This window comes from Vitis vinifera, chromosome 7, assembly GCF_030704535.1.
Source record: "Vitis vinifera cultivar Pinot Noir 40024 chromosome 7, ASM3070453v1".
Classification (NCBI taxonomy): domain Eukaryota; kingdom Viridiplantae; phylum Streptophyta; class Magnoliopsida; order Vitales; family Vitaceae; genus Vitis; species Vitis vinifera.
Genome location: NC_081811.1, coordinates 16,707,466 through 16,730,443, shown reverse-complemented (window position 1 = coordinate 16,730,443; position 22,978 = coordinate 16,707,466). Strand labels below are relative to the sequence as shown.

Genomic DNA, 22,978 nt, shown 5'->3' with positions numbered 1-22,978 from the left:
CGTGCCCGGGGAAGACGCCTCTTTCTGTAGCACTTAATGTCCTTAACGCTACCTCGTAGCCCTTCTGCAGCTTTTGACGACTGAGAGACGCAACCTCCCACTCTCACCCACTCGTTCCTGCTACGGTTTACCTCCGACGTGACAGCATCGACGTCTTCGTCTTCTCCGGCGACTGAAACTGCTACTGTATAGGACCATTCCCCATCTTCCACCTCAAGCAACGCTGGTAACACTACGTTTGGAAGCATCTCCACCCACAGCTTCGCCCTCGTTAGGTCCACCAGCTTCAAGGTTTCCTTTGCCACCTTCGTTACCCTCCCCCATTTCTTCAAAATGAAATTCAACTGAACTTCATCCCACAAATGGAAAGGGAGACCTCTCAATGCTAACCAGCCCCTCCTGAACTTTCCTTGAACCACCATGTTTTCCTTGGGCGACCATTTCCTTAGTAGAATCATCCTCCCTTTCACTGAAAGTCTTCCCTGATCATGAACACTTTCCGCTCTCCTTATTGTACTCACAAAGAAGCATCCTTTGAAAGCGGAAATGGCATTTATGGACACCATTCCTTTCATCCCCATCATCCTCGCAATGGCTCTTCCTACATGAGTCCAGTCATGGACTTCTTCTTGGCTTTCACATATTACAGCTCTGACCCATTTTCCAGCTGACCACGTACCTCCAGTCCTCAAACCAGCCTCTGCCACCACTTCTGCATATGACCTTCCTCCTCTGAAAGTGTCCCTATTTATCCGGATATCACCATTCTTCTCCTTCGAAGCTCCTCCGTCTCGTTCATAATACTCTTGCACTGATAGGATCGCCTTCCTGAGATCTTCCTATCCTTTCCCTTTTACGCCCTCGGGGACGACAAGAACTAGAGGTTTCCTTTTTGTAACGAATTCTGTAATTTTCATGAACCTCCCTCTGTTATTAAAGCATATCTCCATCAGGAGGGTCTTAGTCTTACCCTTGATCTTTCTTACAAAACCCCTAGAAGCCTCCACCTCCATAGCTTTCTTCAAATGCTCCATCAACCAATCCAGCTCCTCCATGTCAAATCCTATTGAAACCACGAAATCTCGGCTCCTCTCTGTTACCGATACCCAAGTTCCACCATTCAAACCTTCAAACTCTACCTAAAAATACTTTTTCTCCACAATAATACTTTTTCCCATTTTCTGTTGAACTCTGTGATCAGACTCCAAGTTGCACATACATGAAACTCACCATCTCTTCATCTCAAGTCAGAAGCAGAGATTGTGGCATGACATAAAGTAGAACAACATGAAGCTTGATTGGTAGAAAGAAAGGGAAGGGAAGGGAATTGCATTGTATTTTTTTTTCTCAACAATGTCAGTTTAAAAAACGCAAATCTAATTGTTTTGCAGATGTTGAAGAATGCTACTTCTCTGGTTTTGAGGAAATGTTTTCACAAATGACTCAAATTCAAGAGCCTATAAATTAAGAAAAAAAATGGCTTAGTGTCTGTTTGGTAACCATTTTTTAAAACATTTTTGAAAACAATTTTAAAATTTTTTTCTCCAATGTTTTGTAGAATAAAAGTCTTTTTGAGAACCTAAAATGTTTTTAACCTTTTGTTAATGTTTTAAAAATATATATTTTTATATCTGTTGCTTTATTTTTAATCATTCTCTATGTTTGTATTAATATTTTTTAAAACAGTCTTGAGAAAACAAGTAAAAACAATTGAAAAAAATTAAAATATATTATCTGAAAATACTCTATTTTTCCATTTTTAAGAACAGAAAACAAAAACAGTTTTTTGATTGCCAAAAATGTTTCCTTTCTTCTTTTTTTGGAGAACAAAAAAACTGTTTTTGAAAATAGTTGCCAAATAAGGCCTTATTTTCTAAGTTTTTTTATTTTTTATTTTTTATTTTTATATTGTTCATGAAATTGTTGTATCAAATATTTTGTGTCATTTTCATTTTTCTGTTCTAGAAAACAGAAAATAATTACTGAAAGGCCCATAAAATTTTAAATTCTAAATGGGGCCTCATGTGAGTGTTAGTTTATTGTAATTCAGTGGCATGACAGTATTTGCACTATTAATGGTAAAGATTAAAGTAGCCTTTTTGTCTGTAGGATGTCTCTGATGCTCAATGGAGAAACTTTCGGGGGAATCTTGCCTATTCTTACTGTTGTTTTTGGAATTTTTGCATTTGTGGCCAATTTGTTGAGGGCATACTGTCAATTAAAAGCAAGGGGAATGGCGGTAGTTTGGCTTTTGATATCTTTGATTTACCTAGCATATCTACATGGAGCCTGGTATATGATCTATTCCTGTGTTCATTGAATTCCTTTATGGGCTGTTTCTGTTTACTTAATGCTTTTTTTTCCCCTTTTTGGTAGCATCATATTTGTCCTATCAATTGCTTCAGCTAATTTTCTTCTCGTAAAGGTGGGTCTCATGAAAGTTTTGGATGTGTGACTATTTCTTTATTGTTGTTGTTGTTGTTATAAATCATTGTTGATGTTGTTATTTTGCAATTCCCTTACATTAATTTACCAGACTTATGTTTCTGCAGATATTTGCACGAACAAAGTACTTCTCATCAGTACTTTGGACTTTCAACTTATTTTTTCTTATGTATAATCGTATTCATGAAGGATATTCATTCTCCACTTTTGGGTGAGCTCTCTAAGCTAGGATATAAATTCTTGGTTGCTTTGAGTAGTCAGATGTTCAACCCCATGCCTACTTACTTATGATTGTAATTGCTTATTTTGCATAGGCAACATTGGGCTTATTTGGACCACTTCCGGGGTACCTTTAGATGGCATATTTGTTTCAACTTTGGTATTTCCTTTCCCTCTTTTATTTGTTGGGATTCTAGTTCATATTCATAATGCTTTATCCACCACATGCACAGATGAAGTTATATCTGTCTCTCAATTCTTCTTCTTCTTCTTCTTCTTTTTCTTTCTCTTTTTAAATAAGAAATTATATGTATGATGTAAATTCAAAATGTGAGTAATGAAAAGGCTCAACAGCCTTCATTATTATTATTATTATTACTAGGAACTCCACATGTGTTGTGTTTGGTGTCAAATCTTTCACACTGTCTCAAGCGTAGAGAAGTGGGATGTTAAAGGTAGAGATTAGGTAACAATCTCAAAGTATAACCTCTCCTTATGACTGTGGACCCTAGAAAATTTCCCAGAATTTAATGAAAGATGGCACTAGATGGATTTGAAGTGCATAAAAGAATTCATGTTATGTTGACTAGATTGTGCCATGTTTGACCTTCTGCAGTTGTTGAGTTGTGAATTCATTCTCTAAGATTAGAAGATTGATGAATCATGATGTTATGTCAATATGTTTGTGCTCCATCGTCATATGCCTGCCTTCTGGGTGCTTTGACTCATTCTAATGAGTGTTCACATGTTTGCAGTGATAACTTGATTTTGATTTATCTAATATTTGCTGGTAATACTCAAGAACATCCTCATTGCTATCTTCATGAACTATTTGATATTTCACTGTTACCTGGGATGTGACAAGCTTATTTTTCTTTAAGTGGCGAGATAAATATTTTGTTAAAAAGAAAGAAAGAGACACAGGTAGCTGATGAACAAAGAAAGTTTCTCCTCTGGCTAGAGATGCAATAGAGTGGCAAGAAACTGAATGAAAGTGTGTTAGCATGATTGAATCTGTTTTAAAGAACAACAACAGAAATGGAAAAAATGCCTGAGGATAGATTTGGTACTCTGAATCATGATTCCAATGAGATCAACTCTATGCATTGCTTTGTCTTATTGCTAAAGAATTTATGATTTTTTACTTCCATCAAAATGCATTCCTGGTTTATCAGAAGAACACTACTTCTAGCTGATTTTTACTTAAAAATTTGTGCCGGAGAACTTCTGCTATTCAAATGGAAGCATTTTGCTAAAGTTTTTCCAAATTGTAAATTTAGAGAACAAAAAATATTACTTCTCTAGACGGTTGTTTTTTCAAGCTTGGTTTCAGGTTTATTTTGTATGACAGTTATTTTGCGCATGATAAGCTTTGGATATGATTTCCATTGGGCACATGAAGATTCTCATTTTGATCAGAAGGTATTCATTTTTCTGTGACTTTCTTTCTCTAAACATCTATAAGTATTTTTAGGGATTGGTTGCTCTCTACCCCCACTAAATGCCTACTTCATTTTTTATTTTTATTTTTTTAAAACCTTTTTATTAGGAAACTAGATTTCCAACATTTTGAGCTTCTGATGAAGGCAGGCTCGTTTTACCAATTTCAATGTTTATAAAGGCAATTTCCATTCAAATCCCCATAATAATGGCTTTGTGTTTTTTAGTAAAACCAAATCTATTTCAGGCCACCACGTCTTGCATAATCCTTTTGTGCTTCCAAAAAATCACATTCAGTTGAGAGTTTTAGATTGAAGGTTAAAGTCTTTCACCAATCATGTTATTTTTGTGGCTACAGGTGATAATTCATAATGCCTCTTTTTCCTGAAATCCATATTTGTTAGGAAAAAATGATGTTAAGGTTGTAGGCTTCTGTAACAAGAAATATCTTGGTTGCATTTCCATATTCATTCAGAAAGTAGAAGTACCTTTCACCTTCTAAGTACTGCAGGCTGCTTGGGAGATTTGGGATGCCATCACTGATACTTGATCCCAAATGGGGAACATAGCTTGAATGATTCTTGCTTTGTCAGAGACTAAGAATGTCAATCAATGTGGAAAACGTGATAATACATCACCTCAATTTACTAGGATACAATTATTGCTGGAGGAGTTAGGTCACCTCCCAGTGGCTTGATTTCCTCTTTTTGTCTTACCCAGTGCAAAAGGCTCCAGAAAGATCATTGAGTAGGATCATATCTGTGAGTTTGTAGTCCCGATATCCAGAATATGGATGCCCTCATATTCTTATTCTTGGGAAAGATCCTCCTTTTATATTTCAATCGACTTATTCCAATATTTGAGGGAGGAAAAAAATTGTCAAGAAACTGTCAGTGTATCATTCTTCCCCCTTGAGATCTATATGGCACCAATGCTGGCAAAGGAGGTTGAGATGGTAGTAGTGGTAGAAGAAATAGTTGTTGTAGTAGGAAAGAACATGTGACAGCATCTTATGAGTATAACAATACACAGGAGGCAATATGATTGTTGTAGTTGCCTCAAGCATATATATATATATATACATCTATGAATAAAGAATGCCTAGGAAAAAGGGTTACACCCTATGTATATAGGCAGTATAAACATAACAATAGAACAAAAAATACCGAAAGGCATCTACAAAAAAATTACCTTAAAAAACCCAAACTATCCACTGTTAAGGCTATTTAAGAATTCCATCAGTAAAAAATTTCCCATTTTCAATGAAACATGGGGCCATTCCCAAAGTGATTTAATGAAGTTCTTCTTTAATCTTTGATTTGAAAGCTCTTCTCTATTAAAAATCCTGTGGTTCTGCTCTTTCCATCATAAAAGACATAGGGGATCCATTTGCCAAACATGGCGTCTAAACTTCCACTTGAGGAGGAGATTTTTTATTATAGCTGGAAACACCCATTTCAGGCTGAAGATTGCTAAAAGAAATGTCCATAGCTGCCTTGTCCTTTCACAATGAATCAAAATGTGGTTATTTGACTTTTCACTTGCTTTGCACTAACTACATCTATTGACCATCATCCACTCCCTCTTCATTAACATTTCTACGGTTAAGATCTTCCCTTGATATTGCTTCCCAAGTGAAAGAAAAGCATTGTCAAGGGAGCTTGAGAGCCCTGAATTTCTTTGGCTGGGAAATCCACTCTAGTTTTAGAGCACAAGGAACTATAATATGGCTTCACTCTAAAACTTCCTTTCCTATCCTCATTCCATACTAAGATGTTTTCTCCTTTATCTTGCATTCTCACTAAATAAATAAGCTCCAACAATTGGGTCACACCCTCCACTTCCTAATCTTGGAAGGGAATTTTGAATTGCTCCAATCCTTGGCCTCTGTTTCCTCCTTCGCACAAATCAGCAACTGTAGCTTTCTTAGAAGAAGCTTGCTTGAACAATAAAGGAAATGCTTCTTTCAACTGATTCTCCCCACCAAAATTTTGTCCATCTACCATTTTGACACAAATAGCTATCCTATAGCAGAAATCTTCCCAACCTTTTCTAATATCTTTCCTCATACTCATGCCAAAAGTCTCTCTAACCTGTGCCTCAAGAATATAGCAAAAACTTGTTGGGCTTTGCTTCCTAAGTTTCATCCTTCTGTTATTAAGTCCACTAAGGTTATTAGGAATTTAGCTTTTATTGTAGTTAGATTTTGACTTAAGAGTTAGTTAATAAAGTAACAACATTGTGTGAACAACCCTTATTTTCAAATTTTACTTCATTTATTTCTGGAGTTCAATGAATTTACTTTTGTTGCTAAATTTCTTTGTGAACAATGAGAGTTTGATAAAAAATGTAAAATGTTCTTATCTATTTTTAGTAACAAAGTTGTCACTTCAATTGATATGCTTCACATTGATGCATGGCCCCCTTTTCCTGTTATAATTTTGTGTTGATATCATTATTTTGTTAAGTTCATATATACTTATTGTTAGTTACATGGATTTGTCTGATGAAACATGAGAGCAATATTTCAATTTATTTTAAAATTTTTCATCAAATGGTTGTAACCTAGACCAATACTAAGATCAAGGATCGTTTTGATCATGGGGTTGAATACATGTATTAGATGTATTAGATATTGAGATCTTATTCCTTGGATGAGGGTGTTATTGATTAACAATTTTGCTCATTCTCTAAAGCTAGAATATTGATAAATAATGATGTTTTCTGCACACATTTGTGCTTTTAGGTAATATGTTTGCCTTCTGGATGGGTTGAATGTGTCTGAAATTCTAAATAGCTATCCTGCTTTATCAGATATTTGCTAGTCAAAACCCGATAGCATCTTCATGGGTTCAATTTTAATTATTGGGATGTTTATCTAGTACCTATTACTTAAAATGCTAAGCCACTTCAATGAGCGAGAGAGAGAGATCGAGAGAGTCTGCGAGTGAGGGAGCGAGAGAGATCGACAGCGATGGGAAGATGCATCGCGCGGAGAACAGGCGTAAACGGAAGACAAACAGCTTCGGAGTGGAATCTAAGGCATTCGAGTTGGAAATGGTGGAAAAGGGAGGAACAACCCTAACCATAAGGGAAAGCAAGAAAGGAGTATCGTCTTGGGTGCGTATGGGCTTGAATAGTGTAGGGATGCTCATGGAAGGCCTCCATCAGTGCATCGAGGATAGGAGGGATGGAAACTGGGAGAAGAGATGGAAGGAGAAGGGCCGAAGTTTCTCCATGGTGCGCGTATATAATAGGGCAGGCTGCTTCCTGCGGGTAGGGGTTGTTGATGAGGTATCGAAGAGATACAACATTTGTATCCCGAAGGGCAAAGGGTGTAAAGGGGGTTGGACGGCGATGGTGGAAGCGTTGTGCCAGTTGGGTGTCATCGCTGGTAGAAAGGTACTTCAGGAAGGAATGAGGATTCCGGAAGGGCCGAGCCCGGAAAAGGTGAAGGGAAGGTCGTTCGTGGACATGGTGAAAACTTGGGGGGATAAGGAACCCAGCCCCATTCGAGTGGAGGTGGGACGTGAGGAGATTAGCAGAAACCTTAGCAGGTTGGAGCACTGCTTGATTGGAACCTGGGACCCTAGCAACGAAAGAGGGGAAGATTTGGAAAATCTGGGTTGGAAAATGGCAAAGGCTTGGGGGTTGAAAGGTAAAATGGGGATTGCGAGCATGGGTAAAGGGCGAGCTCTTCTGGAATTTGAGCTCGCGGAAGAAGCAAGTAGAGTTCATCTTTCTGGTGACAAGGTGGTGGGAGGTATTCGGCTGGGGCTAGAGAGGTGGAACCCAAGATCGGGGTGTATGGAAGAGGGAGAGATAAGAAGGGAAGTGTGGGTGAGGATTTTGGGGCTTCCAGTCTCGCGTTGGGCTCCTTCGGTGTTGAGAAGGGGGTGGGAGACGCATGTGGTGGATTCTTAGATGTGGATCCAAAGACGGAGAGGATGGAGGAGCTACAATGGGCAAGGATCCTGATCAAATCGGACGGCGCGAACACACCGGGATCGCTGGTGATAGGGATTGAAGAGATTTCTTATTCCCTATCATTATGGTGGGAGACGGTGCCGGTGCTAAGGCATGAAGAGGGGTGGAATCGCGGCCTGAACGATCGTCTACGAGAGGAGGTTAGTGGTGATGTAACTCCACGCGCGGGATTGAGAGTGAAGGAGAAGGTGGGTGTGGGGATCGAGGTGCAGAGGCAGGTGGGAGATGGGACGTGCCGTCTGATGCAGAGAGAAGGTACAGCAGAAAGGGTCTCTTCGCATGTGGGCCAACTGCGGGGGACCGATTCGTGGGCTGGGTCCACGGGTCCTAGCAGTTTGATGGACCAGGCTGTTGGGCCATCTCTAAACCCAATGGGGGACCAGCTTGGGCTGCGGCAAGCCTCAAAGTTGGGGCGGGCTGTAGTTGATGGACTGGGCCATCTTCAGAAAGGAAAATCCATTCTCAATCAGGCCCACTTAGTGGACAATGGGCCTCTCTTAAAGACCTTTTCCCCTGGTCTCACCGTTAAGAACAGAAACGCCTTCATGGAGCATGAGTTCATCAATTACAGAGTATAAGAGATGGGGAGAAGACAGCAGACGGTCCCATCATGCCAGGGTACAGAGAGGATGCTGGAGGAAGAAGCTGCAAGGTATGGACTTGATGTAAATTTGGGGGGTCTCAGGGTACAAGGGGTTTCTTCCTCTAATTCCTTTTGTTTTGGTCGGTCTCCGGTAATGGAGGGTTATGACCATTCTGGGGTGCAAAGGGAGGGGGTTGTGATTGGAAGTGAGGCCCGAAATCCAAATGTAGAGGACCGAATAGAGAAAAGGAATGGCTGTTGGGATCTGGTAGAATAGAAATATGGAATTTTTTTGATAGAATAGAAATAAATTTAGAAAATAATAAAAAAGAAATAAAAGCAAAATGTAAAATTTGTAACAAACTTCTTAGTGGTGGCTCAAATGCAGGTACAAGTCATTTAAAAAGGCATCATGAAAATTGTAAAACTAAAAATAATGTAGATATTAGAAATTATATGCAATTAGGTAAAGATGAAAGTGGAAATTTAAAAATATTTTCTTATGATGAATCTTATTGTCGTGAAGAAATGATTGGTTATATAATAAGACCAGAACAACCTTTCAATTTCATGGAAACTCATGATTTTACGGGAACAATGCAACGAGCTGTTAATCCTCAGTTTCAAGGTTGCTCTGAAAATACAGTTAAAAGAATTTTTATAAAAAATTTTGAAACACAAAAAAAAAATTTAAAATTTTTTTTTGCAAATTTTGAAGGAAGAATTTGTTTAACATCTGATATTTAGACATCTTTAACTCACAGTGGTTTTTTATGTATAACTGCTCATTATATTGATAATGAATGGAAATTAAATAAAAGAATTATTTCATTTAAAATAATAAATGCTCCACATAATGGTAAAAATATAACATCTTTAATAAATAATGAAATTATAGATTTTGGCATTCGTGATAAAATATTTACAATAACATTAGATAATGCTTCTAATAATGATGCAGCAGTATCTAGATTAAAACGATATTGGCAAATAAAAGAAGATCAATGTAAAATATTTCATGTGCGTTGTTGTGCACATATTTTAAATTTAATTGTAAAAGATGGATTAAAACACGTTGATGATACATTATAAAAAATTAGAGGCATTGCTACGGGTCTTAATAGTTCTCAAGCAAAACATGAATTATGTTTTAATTGTTGCAAAATGTTAAATATGAAAAAAAGAAATATAAATTTGGATATGCCCACTAGATGGAATTTCACTTATAAACTTTTACAAACTATTATAAAATATAGAAAAGTAGTAGAACTATATGAAATACAATTAATTAACAATGATTGTGAAGCAGATATTGATGCATTAAATGATTATGATTGGCATATTGCAGATCTTTTAAGAGATCTTTTTGAAGTATTTGATACTTCAACAAAAAATTTTTGTGGTGTATATTATCCATCTACAAACCGAGTTGTCATGCAAATAACTAATATTTTTATTGTACTTCAAAAATATTTAAATTTGGATATATTTAATGATGCAATATTTGCAATGATAGAAAAATTTAGAAAATATTGGGGAAAAATACCTTTAATTTTTTATCTTGGTTTAATTGTGGACCCTAGATTGAAATTTGAAGCTTTGGGTGAATGGTTAACAATTATTTATTTTAATGACCAAATAAAAATTGAAGAAATTAAAAGTGAAATAAATTCATTATTATATAATTTATATAACTATTATAAAGAAAAATATGGTGATGATATTAGTTCTATTAAATTACCACCTACATCTACAAGTTCTTCATTTTTTTATAAAGGAGCTCTAGAAATGTTAAAAAGTCGAAAGAAGACAACAAATAGTTCTCCAAACAATACAACTGATTTAGATAGATATCTTAATATTGATTTAATTTCTTTTGAAGATGATGAAGATTTTGATATTTTAATATGGTGGAAATCACAACAACACAAATATCCTGTGCTTTCTATCATTACTCGTGATGTACTAATAGTTCCTGTGAGTACAGTTGCATTAGAAGCTGCTTTTAGTGTAGGTGGAAGAGTAGTTAGTGATAAATAATGCAGCTTAGCGTCGGATTCTATTGAAGCAAATATATGTGTGAAATACTGGGCAATAGCAGATAAAAGGATATTTGATTCTATTTAAGAAGAAAATATGCTTGTCGATATGGAAAAACTAAAATCATCAAGATCTTCATGGATTTGCGATAGTTCGCCATCACCGCCAAGAGATAATGATTAAAATATTTTACTAAATGTATGTCATATTTTTATTTTTATTTTTGTGGTTGAAAAGTACAAATGATTGACAAATAAGTAGGTGCCAATCTAGTTGGGATGTATTTATTTTGTAGTGATATAAACTTTTCCCACATTTTCAAATGTAATGTATATATTCAATGAATAAAATAGTTAGCAATGAATATTTTTATTAATGTAGCATTTTCTATTTCTTGAATATTTGTATATATATATATATATATATATATATATATATATATTTAAGTGGCGGGCCCACGGGCGGGCATATGGGCCCATGGGCGGGCCAGCCCACCGGGCCGGGCCTAAATTGGGACCCATGGCCCAGCCCATCCAGAAATGGGCTCGGGCTGGGCTTTAGCTCGCTGGGCCAGGCCGCGGGCCGCGGGCTTTTTGGAGACCCTTGGTTTCCATCAAGGAAATTGTGCTAGAAGGCTTGGGTGAGGGTGGTGGGTCTTCCTCTTCACCTGTGGAGTTGAGAGGTGTTCAAAAAAATTGGCGATGGTTGCGGTGGTTTTATTGCAGTGGATGAAGATACAACATTCTTTTTTGAGTTACAGTGGGCCAGGATTTTAGTGAAGTTGGCTAGTAAAGAGTTACCCAGTTCGTTGGAGATAGTGGTGGGGTTGGGATGTTTTTTTGTTCAGTTATGGTGGAAAATGCCACCATGGTTTGTTCAGGTGGTGCCAACGAGAGGGAGCAGTGTGTTTGGTGTTGCAGGGGGTAGGGAAGAAGAAGATGTAAGTCCATGCGCGGTGGAAGAGTAGTTAGTGATAAATAATGCAGCTTAGCGTCGGATTCTATTGAAGCAAATATATGTGTGAAATACTGGGCAATAGCAGATAAAAGGATATTTGATTCTATTTAAGAAGAAAATATGCTTGTCGATATGGAAAAACTAAAATCATCAAGATCTTCATGGATTTGCGATAGTTCGCCATCACCGCCAAGAGATAATGATTAAAATATTTTACTAAATGTATGTCATATTTTTATTTTTATTTTTGTGGTTGAAAAGTACAAATGATTGACAAATAAGTAGGTGCCAATCTAGTTGGGATGTATTTATTTTGTAGTGATATAAACTTTTCCCACATTTTCAAATGTAATGTATATATTCAATGAATAAAATAGTTAGCAATGAATATTTTTATTAATGTAGCATTTTCTATTTCTTGAATATTTGTATATATATATATATATATATATATATATATATATATTTAAGTGGCGGGCCCACGGGCGGGCATATGGGCCCATGGGCGGGCCAGCCCACCGGGCCGGGCCTAAATTGGGACCCATGGCCCAGCCCATCCAGAAATGGGCTCGGGCTGGGCTTTAGCTCGCTGGGCCAGGCCGCGGGCCGCGGGCTTTTTGGAGACCCTTGGTTTCCATCAAGGAAATTGTGCTAGAAGGCTTGGGTGAGGGTGGTGGGTCTTCCTCTTCACCTGTGGAGTTGAGAGGTGTTCAAAAAAATTGGCGATGGTTGCGGTGGTTTTATTGCAGTGGATGAAGATACAACATTCTTTTTTGAGTTACAGTGGGCCAGGATTTTAGTGAAGTTGGCTAGTAAAGAGTTACCCAGTTCGTTGGAGATAGTGGTGGGGTTGGGATGTTTTTTTGTTCAGTTATGGTGGAAAATGCCACCATGGTTTGTTCAGGTGGTGCCAACGAGAGGGAGCAGTGTGTTTGGTGTTGCAGGGGGTAGGGAAGAAGAAGATGTAAGTCCATGCGCTGCTCCCTGTGGTTTCCAAAGAGGAAGGGAGGTGCAGTCTGTGGTTCTAGGTGAAGCACAAGAGAATTGCTACCTTTTCTGCTGCTTCCTCTGCTAAGGCGTATGTTGGAGGGACTGAAAAGGGGGGCAGGGAAGTGATCCTTGAGAGTAGGGGGGAGGAGTAGGGGTTGACATGCCTTTTTCTAAGCCTCATTTTGGGTGTGTTAGTGGGTTGAGTGGTGAAAGGAGTGAGCCTACTGGGTTGGGCTAATGGAGGTGCAGATTGTCTGAAGATGGGGGGCCCAAATGGTTTTGTTGCTGGGCCCAATGCTTTAAAGAGCTCTTTAGTGGGCCGAGAGGAGTAGTTAGGAGGGGGAGACAGGCCTATTAAGGTGGGTCTAGTAGATGAGGGCCCTTTAGAATCTGTAGCTTCTCCCACTTCTGCGATTGAAGCTTGGGCTTAGACGGATCTCCAGTTTGGCAACAATGGAGGAGGAAAGCCCAGTGATGGTATCTTCGAGGGGGTCCCAATGCTAGCTTTGGACTCGTCGCTTGCCATGGCAAAGGCAAATCATGTCAGGAGTGTTAGGGCTGCAATCACCAACGAAGCACTATTGGATGAAGCTTCCAGGTACGATGATCCCCCACTTGGCTCTGTGGGTTCTCACACTCTTTTTTCTACCCTTTCATCTTTTGATTTTGGTCGGGCCTTGTTGGAGAGTAGGTCCTCGGGCCTGGGAGGGTTGGTCGTGGTGGAAGAAGAAAGATTCCAAGATCTATTGAGAATTGTGACGGTTGACGACAGTGCGTGGGAGGTTGTGAAGGGGGGATGAGGTGTTGGTTGTTGGGGGGTGGGGGATTTTGAAGAGAGGACTGTAGCTACCGGGTTAGCTAGGAAGCAGGAGGTCTATGTGATCGGTGGGAGGATGGTAGTCTGGTGAAGTTCAGCAAATTCCTAGGATTCTCCATAGAAGGGTTTGAAGTGGAAATTCTAAGCTTGCTTTAGAGGATAAAAAATAGAAGAGTATAGGGTCAAAGGAGCTGTCTTTCTTCGACTACAAGGTTCGATCGAGAATTGAAAAAGCTAGAGTGGTCGATTAATTATAATGGAGGGGCAAGAGAGAGTGAGTTGGCCAAAGGAGGAGGGGTAAAGTGTCTTGAGTTGCAAATGAAGTTAAAATTATTATCTTGGAATGTAAGAGGGGCTAAGGACAACACTAAGAGGAAAGTTATTAAGGCTTTAATTTGGGCTCAAAGGGTGGACTTGGTTTGTTTGCAAGAGACTAAAATCCAGGAAATATCCATCGGGGTGGTACGAACCCCTTGGTGTGGGGAGATTTTTGGAGTATGGGGTAGTAAATGCGAGGGAGCAGGTGATGGGGTGGTTGTTTTCTTGGATAATATAGTGTTGGAGTTGGTTGGCATGGAGGTGGGCCAGTTTTCGAGTCCTGTCGTTTTAAAAATTGTGAGGATGGTTTTAGTTGGGTCTTTACAGGGGTTTATGGCCCTACTTTGAAGAGAAGCAGAGGGTTGTTCTGGGAGGACTTAAGGGTCATTCATGGGTTGTGGAATGACCTTGGTGCATTGGAGGAGACTTTAATGTGATAAGATTTTTTAGCGAATGCAGTAGAGGTGGGAGGATGCCTACAATAGGGTGGCATGTTTACCTAGAATGGAGGGTTGAACGGACAATTTATGTCGAGATTGGATTGTTTTTTGGTTTTTGAAGATTGGGAGGGCCATTTTAGTGGGGTGGTGCAAAGCATTCTCCCTAGACCGGTGTCTAGTCACTGCCCCATTTTATTAGATGGGGGAGGGGTGAGGAGAGGCCCTACCCCTTTTCGTTTTGAGAATATGTGGTTGAAGAAGGAGGGGTTCAAGGACCTGTTGAAAGGTTGATGGCAGGGGTTTAATTTCAGTGGCTGCTCCAGTTTTATACTGGCGGTTAAGTTGAAGGCTCTAAGGAACAATTTGAAAACCTAGAATAAGGATGTGTTTGGGAAGGTGGAGGTTAAAAAGAGTTTGGCACTATAACAAGTAAATTTTTGGGATAATTTGGAGAGGTCTAGAGTATTGTCAACAGAGGAGATGGAGGCAAGAAAGGAGGCAAGGGAGGAGTACAAAACATGGGTCCTAATGGAGGAAATCTCCCGAAGACAAAAATCTAAAGAAGTGTGGCTTTGGGAAGGTGATAGGAATACGAGGTTTTTTCCATAGGATGGCTAATTGCCATAGAAGGAGGAATTGTCTGACCAAGATCAAAATTAATGGAACCTGGTTAGTTAAAGAGCATGAAATCCATGGGGGTGTAACTAGAGCTTTTCAAAACTTGTTGATGGATCCTGGGGATTGGCGCCCAAGCTTGAATGGGCTGGTGTTTGAAATAATTGAAGGGGAGAATGTTGCAAGGCTGGAGGAGGCTTTACTTGTCAAAGAGATAGTCTCTGCTCTCTCTAATTTGAGTGGTGACAAAGCTTCGGGGCCGGATGGTTACCCCTTAGCTTTTTAGCAAGCCAGTTGGGAGTTTGTGAAGGAGGAGGTAATGAGTTTTTTCCAAAAATTTTACAAGCACGGTTGGTTTGTAAGAAGCCTCAATACTACCTTCTTGGTTTTGTTCTCAAAAAAGGGAGGGGTTGAAGACCTGAGAGACGTCAAACCTATTAGTTTGGTGGGTGGGTTGTATAAGCTAGTGGCAAAGGTGTTAGCTAATAGGTTAAAGAAGGTGGTGGATAAGATGGTATCTTCGGGCCAAAATGCTTTCGTTGAGGGGAGGCAAATCTTGGATGCTACGTTGATTGCGAATGAGGCTATAGATTCTTTGTTGAAAAACAATGAGAGCGAAATATTGTGTAAATTGGATATAGAGAAGGCATATGATCACTTAAATTGGGATTTTCTACTCCAGGTAATGCAGAAAATGGGGGTTGGTGAGAAATGGATAGGTTGGATAAAGTGGTGCATTTCTATTGCCACGTTCTCGATTTTGATTAATGGCACTCTGACAGGGTTCTTTCACAACTCTTTGGGATTGAGGCAAGAGGGCTCCTTATCGCCCTATCTTTTCATGATTGAAATGGAGGCTTTAAGCTGCCTCATCAAGAGAGTAGAGATTGGGGGATTTTTTAGAGCCTGTTGGGTTAAAAGGAGGGGTGGCGAGGAGGTTCAAATCACTCGCTTGCTGTATGTCGATGATACGCTGATTTTTTGTGAAGCTACCAAGGACTAGTTGGCTTATTTGAGTTGATTGTTAATGTGGTTTGAAGCTATCTCTGGTTTGAGAATTAATTTAGACAAAAGTGAGATTCTACCAGTGGGGAGGGTGGAGAATTTGGGGAAGTTGGCCCTTGAGCTTGGGTGCAAGATGGGGGCGCTTCCTTCCTCTTATTTAGGGCTTCCTTTCGGTGCGCCACATAAATCAGTGGCTGTTTGGGATGGAGTAGAGGAGAGGTTTCAGAAGATATTAGCCTTGTGGAAGAGGCAATTTATTTGTAAAGGAGGAAGGCTCACTCTCATTCGGAGTACTTTGTCCAACATGCCTATCTACTACATGTCTCTTTTGCGTATGCCTAGAGCAGTTAGATTGAGACTTGAGCAAACTCAAAGGGATTTCCTTCGAGGAGGAGGGGCTTTGGAGTGGAAGACTCATCTTGTCAAGTGGGAGGTTGTTTGCTCAAAGAAAGTAAGGGAGGTTTGGGAGTTAGACACCTTTCAACCTTAATAGGGCCCCCTTGTGTAAATGGAGTTGGCCCTTCATGAAAGAAAGGGAGGCTCTTTGGAAGCAAGTTATTAGTAGGAAGTATGGAGTTGAAGAAGGGGATGGCATACTCGGGAGGGGAGAGAAGGGTTTGGTGTGGTTGTGGAAGGAGATTAGGAAGGAAGGTTCTTTGTGGGGCAACAACATTGTGTTCTCCATGGATAATGGTAGAAGAGTTAGATTTTGGAAAGATAAATGGTGTGCGGATGAGGCTTTGTGTGACTCTTTCCCTTCTTTGTATGCTTTGGCAGTATCCAAAGAGGAGTGGGTGGCAGAGGTGTGGGACCCTTCGGTGAAGAGAGGAAAGTCTTCGTTTTTCTAGGCCTTTCAATGATTGAGAGGTGGACTTGGTGGAATGGCTCCTCTTCACAATTCAAAGGAAAAGGGTAAGCGCAAATTTAGAGGATAAGATGGTTTGGAAACCATCAAAAGATGGGATTTTTTTTGTTAAGTCTCTATACAATGTAGTGGAGCTTGGAAATGCAGTCTTTTTTTCGAGGAGTATCATATGGAGTCCGTATGTGCATCCCAAAGTGGGTTTTTTTTTGCATGGGAAGCCAAGTTAGGGGAAGATCTTAACGTTGGATCAACTAAAGAGGAGGGGGTGGACCCTAGCTAATAGATGTTTCCTTTGTATCGCAGAGGAAGAGTTTACTAATCACATTTTAATCCATTGAATAAAGACTAGGGTTTTGTAGGAGTTATTATTTGTTCTCTTTGGGGTGACATGGGTTCTTCCATTCTCGGTTAGGGAAGCTCTACTTGGTTGGCATGGGTCCTTTGTAGACAAAAAGCGTAAAAAGGCTTGGATGATGACTCCATTATGCCTTTTTTGGGTGGCGTGGAAGGAAAGAAATAGGATTGTTTTTGACAATGAAGAGCTTTTCAATACATAGGATGAAGAATTCTTTTGTGTGCAGTTTTTGGTCTTGGACTAAGTTGTATAAAGTTGATGGACCTTTACCTTTAATTGAGTTTTGTGATTGGTTGGATTCTAGGTGATGGCAGGTGAGATTTTTTGTATCCCATCTTTTTTTATTTTTTGTTGCTTTTGCCTTTGGCGCTTGCATGCTTTGGGTTGGCCTTTGGACAACCTTTTCTCTTCATTTATAAAATTTTCTACTGCTTTTACCTATAAAAAAACAACAATCTTTTTAGAGGACAATTTTCATCCAGATCCTCAGATTAATAGCTTCTATTTCCCTTAGTACTGAGCCATTTTGGCTAATACCTTTAAAATAATCTTTTTTTGCTTCCATATATCAAATTGCACATAGAAGATCAAACATTCGTCTGATGTGTTGTGTTCTATTTCTATAAGTCATAATTTATCATATGTCCTTGCCTGAAACCCATTCCTGTGATAGCAAAGCCTTTGGCAGGGAGTGGTGGTAGGTAAGTATGGGAAGAGAGGAGGGTTTGCATTAAAGGAAATTGAAGTTCCTATGGGATAGGGCTTTGGAAAGGGATAAGGAGAGGATAGGAGGATATTTCAAAATTTACTTGCCATAGAGTTGGCTATGGCATGATGCATGGTGTTTTTGTGAGTATCAGAAAATCTTTTCAGTGTTGGACTTATTTAGCATTGTAGGAAAGGAGAATGCAAGTGGGTATGTTGATAAGAGACAGAAAGGTGTTTGAATCCAAGGTGCATTAGGAATTTCCAAGATTGGCAAATGGATATGGCTGATGATTTTGTGAGAACAGTTAACAGTTGGATATACAAAGAGAGCGCAGATGACAAAGGATGAAAGTTAAAACTGAGGGAAGAACTGCCCAGTTTGAAACTGAGGGATATATTTCTTTTGTCTCTATTTGTTTGCATACTTGACCTTGTAGCTACTCTCCTTTACATTTTGTGGATACATTGAGTTGAGGATGAGGGCAGGGTATTTTTTGTTTTTTATAGTGCTTCCATTTCACCTTTTTTCCCTTTCCTTTTCATCTCCTGCTTCATTTTTCTGTATAACTTGTTTACTGTACTGGTATTTGGGTTATAGCCCCTTGTGATGTTTTAATGCATTTTGATCTTATACTTATCAAAAAGGAAAAAGTACTCTCCAGAGATTTTTCAATTTTTTAATGGGGAGACTTCATTAATTTTTCGCAGACATCATTAAGTTATTGATCATAGCCAAATCTTAACGTGAGGATCACAATATCAATATAAATGGATATGTCAATTGTTTGGATATGAGTAAATGTTGAGAAAATATCGATACCAGAACATTTTTTAAAAGATATCTTGTAGGTTTCATTTTTGGTGTATTTACTTCATTTTTGTTTGTTCTTTCTCTTTATTTTGGCCAGAATGTTAGCTTATCTTTCCTATACTTTTTTCTGATTATTAATGATTTGCTTGTTTGTTTCCCATGAAAAATACCACCAAAACTTGATACTTTGGAATCAAACTTTAGGAACTTTAATTCAGTCAACTACACTTATTGGAGTCTAAATATCATTGAACAAATAGGGTTAAATACATTTTATCCCCTCAACCTTTAGCAAGTTTTACACTTTGCCCCCTTATATTTAAAACCCAACATTTTGCCCTCAAAACTTGTTAAAGACCAACACTTTGCCCCCAATTACAAACCCTCCATAAAATTATAAAAGGGATTACTCTTTTTTGCATTGTAGTTTGAACACTAGTTTGAACTTGGGTAGAACTAACTTTGAAATAGTAGGATTGAAATGGAATTTCCCAGAAGTCTTCAAAATATAGTAGCTACCAATTTTTATTTTTGATTTTAGAGAAATGTTTGCATGGCTATTTGTGATTTTCGAATTCAATTGTGAAGTGTGACAACTTCGAACTTGGACAATAGATGTTTTTCATTGCATTTCAATCTTTCTTCATTTAAAAAATTGTTCATCGACTTTTTAATAAGTTTGGGGGGTAAAATATTTCTCTTTAACAAATTTTGGGGGTAAATTGTTGAGTTTTGAATGTGAGGGAGCAAAATGTAAAACACGCCAAAGGTTGAGGAGGTGAAGTGTTTTTAACTTGAACAAACATATGTCAAGTCAACGTATTGATGGATAATTATATAGTTTAATACTATAATATCATAAAATATAAAGCAAGTCAATACTTTTTGGTACCGCATGGAGAGAAATTTGAAATTTTTGAGAGAAATAATGAATCTTATGATTTTGGATGTTTTATTTATTTATTTGAGAATGGGGAATCCATCCCAACAATGAGGTTGTTGGAAAGAAGAATATTCAGCTGAGATTTATTGTTGATCTATAAGGATTACCTAGTTGTATTTTATGTCAACTTTATAAATTAGGAAAGTTGTATAGTTATTATGTTCCTTTTTTAGTGTCTTTTATAACCTATAAGTAGTGTATGTATGTATCATTCTCCGTATCAATGAAATACCATTGTCACTTAAACATTTCTCTCCTAGTTTCTTACTGAGATACTTATACCAAATGTCGAGAAGCAAACCCATGGGCTTGCCCCTCTATCCTACACCACCTAAATACCAGGGAGTTTGAATTCAAGACCTTAGGTTCAGCGCTAGAGGTAGAACCGTTGAACTATTATGCCCTTGAGGGCAAGTTTTTGGAAAATTTCAAAAATATTGTAGAAACTTTTTCAAGATATCAGAGATATTTCATGAATTTCTTCCTATTATTTATCTTTTATTTTTCTAAATTAGAAACAATAAATTTATATATCATTGAATTGCACAAGAATATACAAAAACAAGGATGAGTTATCCTTCTCAAAAGCAAAATGTGATAGAACTGTCCATGTAATGTTAGGATAAAAATTATTATATTATAATGGTTTATCAGTAGTCTTTTGGGAAAAAGATATTCTCTGTTAAATTTGTAGTAGACTGCCAAAATTTGAAAATATAGATAATATTTTGTTATTATTTTTTAGCTTATCTGCTAATTCATGTAGAAGTTTTTATGAGTAGGAAATAAGGGAAGTAGATTTAGATAGAGAGACAAATGACAACCCATACTACAATATAGCTAGATAAAGTTGGTTTAGATTGTTCTGTGGCTGAAAGTCAGGATTTACCCTTCCTAAAATGTATCTGATAGGTCTCTAATGGAGATTTATTATAGAATTTCAAGAAACAAGAGACCTAACTGATACTCAGATAGCGATTTGAGAGGCTATCACTCTCCTACCATATCCACACAATATCCAGCCCCTTAATTCCCTCCTCCACCCCACCCCCCCAGCCCGTATCCAGATTGTGACCTTGCCTTAGTAAGGCTGTTACAACTAACTGCCAGGTGGCAGTACACTCTTCTTCCCTTTTCTATTTTACACATAACGTATGGGAGGCCTATCAGTATCACAGACCAAGCCATTTTTAGGAAGCTGACATTGATTCTGGTGTTCAATGTCTGGTGGATTATGCTTCTAATCTCTTTGAAGGTTATTATATCCTATCATTAGAGTATGCTCCTATTCCTTGATAGCAGACTATTTTGTAACCAAGCCATTTTTAGGAAGCTGACATTGATTCTTGTGTCCAATGTCTGGTGGATTATGCTTCTAATCTCTTTGAAGCTTATATCCTGTCATTAGATCATGCTTCTATTCTTTGATAGCAGACTATTTTGTTTTGCTGAGTTGAGGTTTGCATGCTTGTTAACTTCATGCTTATGTTATTTTATTTCTAGCATTATGTATCCTAGGACCACATTTTGCATCAATTGATAGATCTTTGCCTGTATTTTGGTCTTTTAAACATTTTTCCACCTGTGACCCTTTGGGGGTTAAGTTCATCCAAGTGCTAATCTCTTTATTGCTTTATGCTTGCATGTAGCCTCCCATTGTTCAGGGATTTATTATTTAGATGCTAGGTTGCTAATATTTTGCCTTTCTGGTGATTGCAGAAGCACATTCAACGCTGCCATATTTGTAAAGCAGGGAAAGCATGTTACTTGCATTTACAGGTTAGCTGCTGTATCCTTCTTGTAACTAGTATGTGTGAGAAGCGATATTGGCTGTTTAAGAAGTTTTTTTATGCTTCCTCAGGAGAGAAGTGTCCAGAATGACAAGTTCTCCTTTAGCATATACTTGTGCTATTTGGTGTATGCACCGCTTTACATTGCTGGCCCAATTATCAGCTTCAATGCTTTTGCTTCACAGGTCTGTGAATTTCTTTTGGAATTCTTTTCTTTTTTATTTTTGAATAATTATGTTTCATTTGAAGTGTATAGCCAATAATAGTCTGCATAAAGAGGTTTTGGTATTATTCTTGTTCCTGTGTGGAGCTTCTCCACAACCCACCACCCAGCCCATTCCTGTTGTTTTGATGGTGACAATCCAGACAATGATGTTAGAGATCTGTTAATTTTTACTTTTAGAACCAGTAAAATAGTTTTACTTTTTATTTTCCAGTTTCCTAAATGTTGGGACTGTGGCTGTAGTTTGAAGGCCAAGTTCATAGTCTTCTATTAGATGTTACTGAATCCCTGCATTTATGGGATGAAACAAGCACGAATGGTTCAAGCTATGTTGCATGGGTTCGGTTATGAGTGTTGGATGCAGGTATGTGTCTAGGTGTCAGATCCTTCACAACCCAAATTTTGGGATACTTTGCTAAAAGGAATCCAAAAAGGGGGCATGGGTGCAAGGATACAGAATTATAAAAGAAAAATCAATTAAAAAAAATGTAAGTGAAAAATCAATTAAAAAAATGTAAGTGAAGATATCCTTTTTGAAAGCTCCCATCTTTTCCCTGTAATTCCCTTTTTTCCTCTTATCTCTTAATGTTCTTACAAAAATGCACTTTTCAGTGAACTCTTCTTTCTCTCTAATGTAATTATTGCTAAGAAAGTTGAAAGAATAAAAGGATATAAATGAAAAAAATCAAACAGCTACACCCAAAGTAAAGTAGGAGTGTGCAACAAAGATCTCATACCCACACCCATGTCATGTCATGTTGACATGGGTATATTGGATGAAATTGCATGATCCAAGTATCATAGGAATCAAGTTATTGCTTTAAATGATTGTATAAAACGAACTGTAGGTTATAATTTTTCCTTTGGAGGTTGTGATTGATTTTATGATGTTTAGAACTTATTATAGAAAATGTGTTTAATTTCTTTGACATTGGGTAACGTTTGTCAAATGACTTGGGGATCTAGAGTCGATTATTGAAAAGTAAATATAGTCCAATATTCTCTGAGCATTTCTAAATTGAATTGCTCCCAAGCAATATTGTTCTAATTGCTAAGATTGTCCAAAATTACTTCTGAACTGTGGTGAATTACTCCCATTTTCTTCAGTACTACCTTGTTTTCGTTTTCCCACATTAAAGTGAATACCTCTGTGTGGATCCCACATTTCGGCTCAATGCGTTTCCCACTCGATGGCGAGCTCGATTTTTTTATTTTAAAAAATGATTTAATCGGTTAAAAAAATGACTTGGAGTCGCCACTTATTTTTGTTTTATTTTTAAAAGGTAAACAAAATAAGAAAGAAAAACCTTAAGTGTGACTCCTTGTTTTGGAAAAGGTTGGTCTATGAAAAAACCGGATCGGGTTCGAGGGTCAGGTTACTTATTGAGAAGGTACGGTACAGACCGTAGCACCCCTTTAAGTCCTTA

General features: G+C 38.1%; 1 protein-coding gene across 2 annotated transcripts in view; it reads left to right on the top strand.

Moving 5' to 3' along the window:
- LOC100854130 (membrane-bound O-acyltransferase gup1) overlaps positions 1 to 22,978 on the top strand; it is a 48,450-nt gene that overhangs the window by 11,752 nt on the left and 13,720 nt on the right. The window contains exons 4-10 of one of the 2 annotated variants that reach the window (XM_059738069.1): positions 2,110 to 2,292; positions 2,377 to 2,425; positions 2,553 to 2,656; positions 2,760 to 2,824; positions 4,016 to 4,086; positions 21,258 to 21,317; positions 21,400 to 21,513. In XM_059738069.1, the coding sequence (XP_059594052.1) occupies positions 2,110 to 2,292; positions 2,377 to 2,425; positions 2,553 to 2,656; positions 2,760 to 2,824; positions 4,016 to 4,086; positions 21,258 to 21,317; positions 21,400 to 21,513 (646 nt within the window). The remainder of the gene's footprint in view (positions 1 to 2,109; positions 2,293 to 2,376; positions 2,426 to 2,552; positions 2,657 to 2,759; positions 2,825 to 4,015; positions 4,087 to 21,257; positions 21,318 to 21,399; positions 21,514 to 22,978) is intronic. The other variant, XM_059738070.1, reaches the window with a different exon arrangement.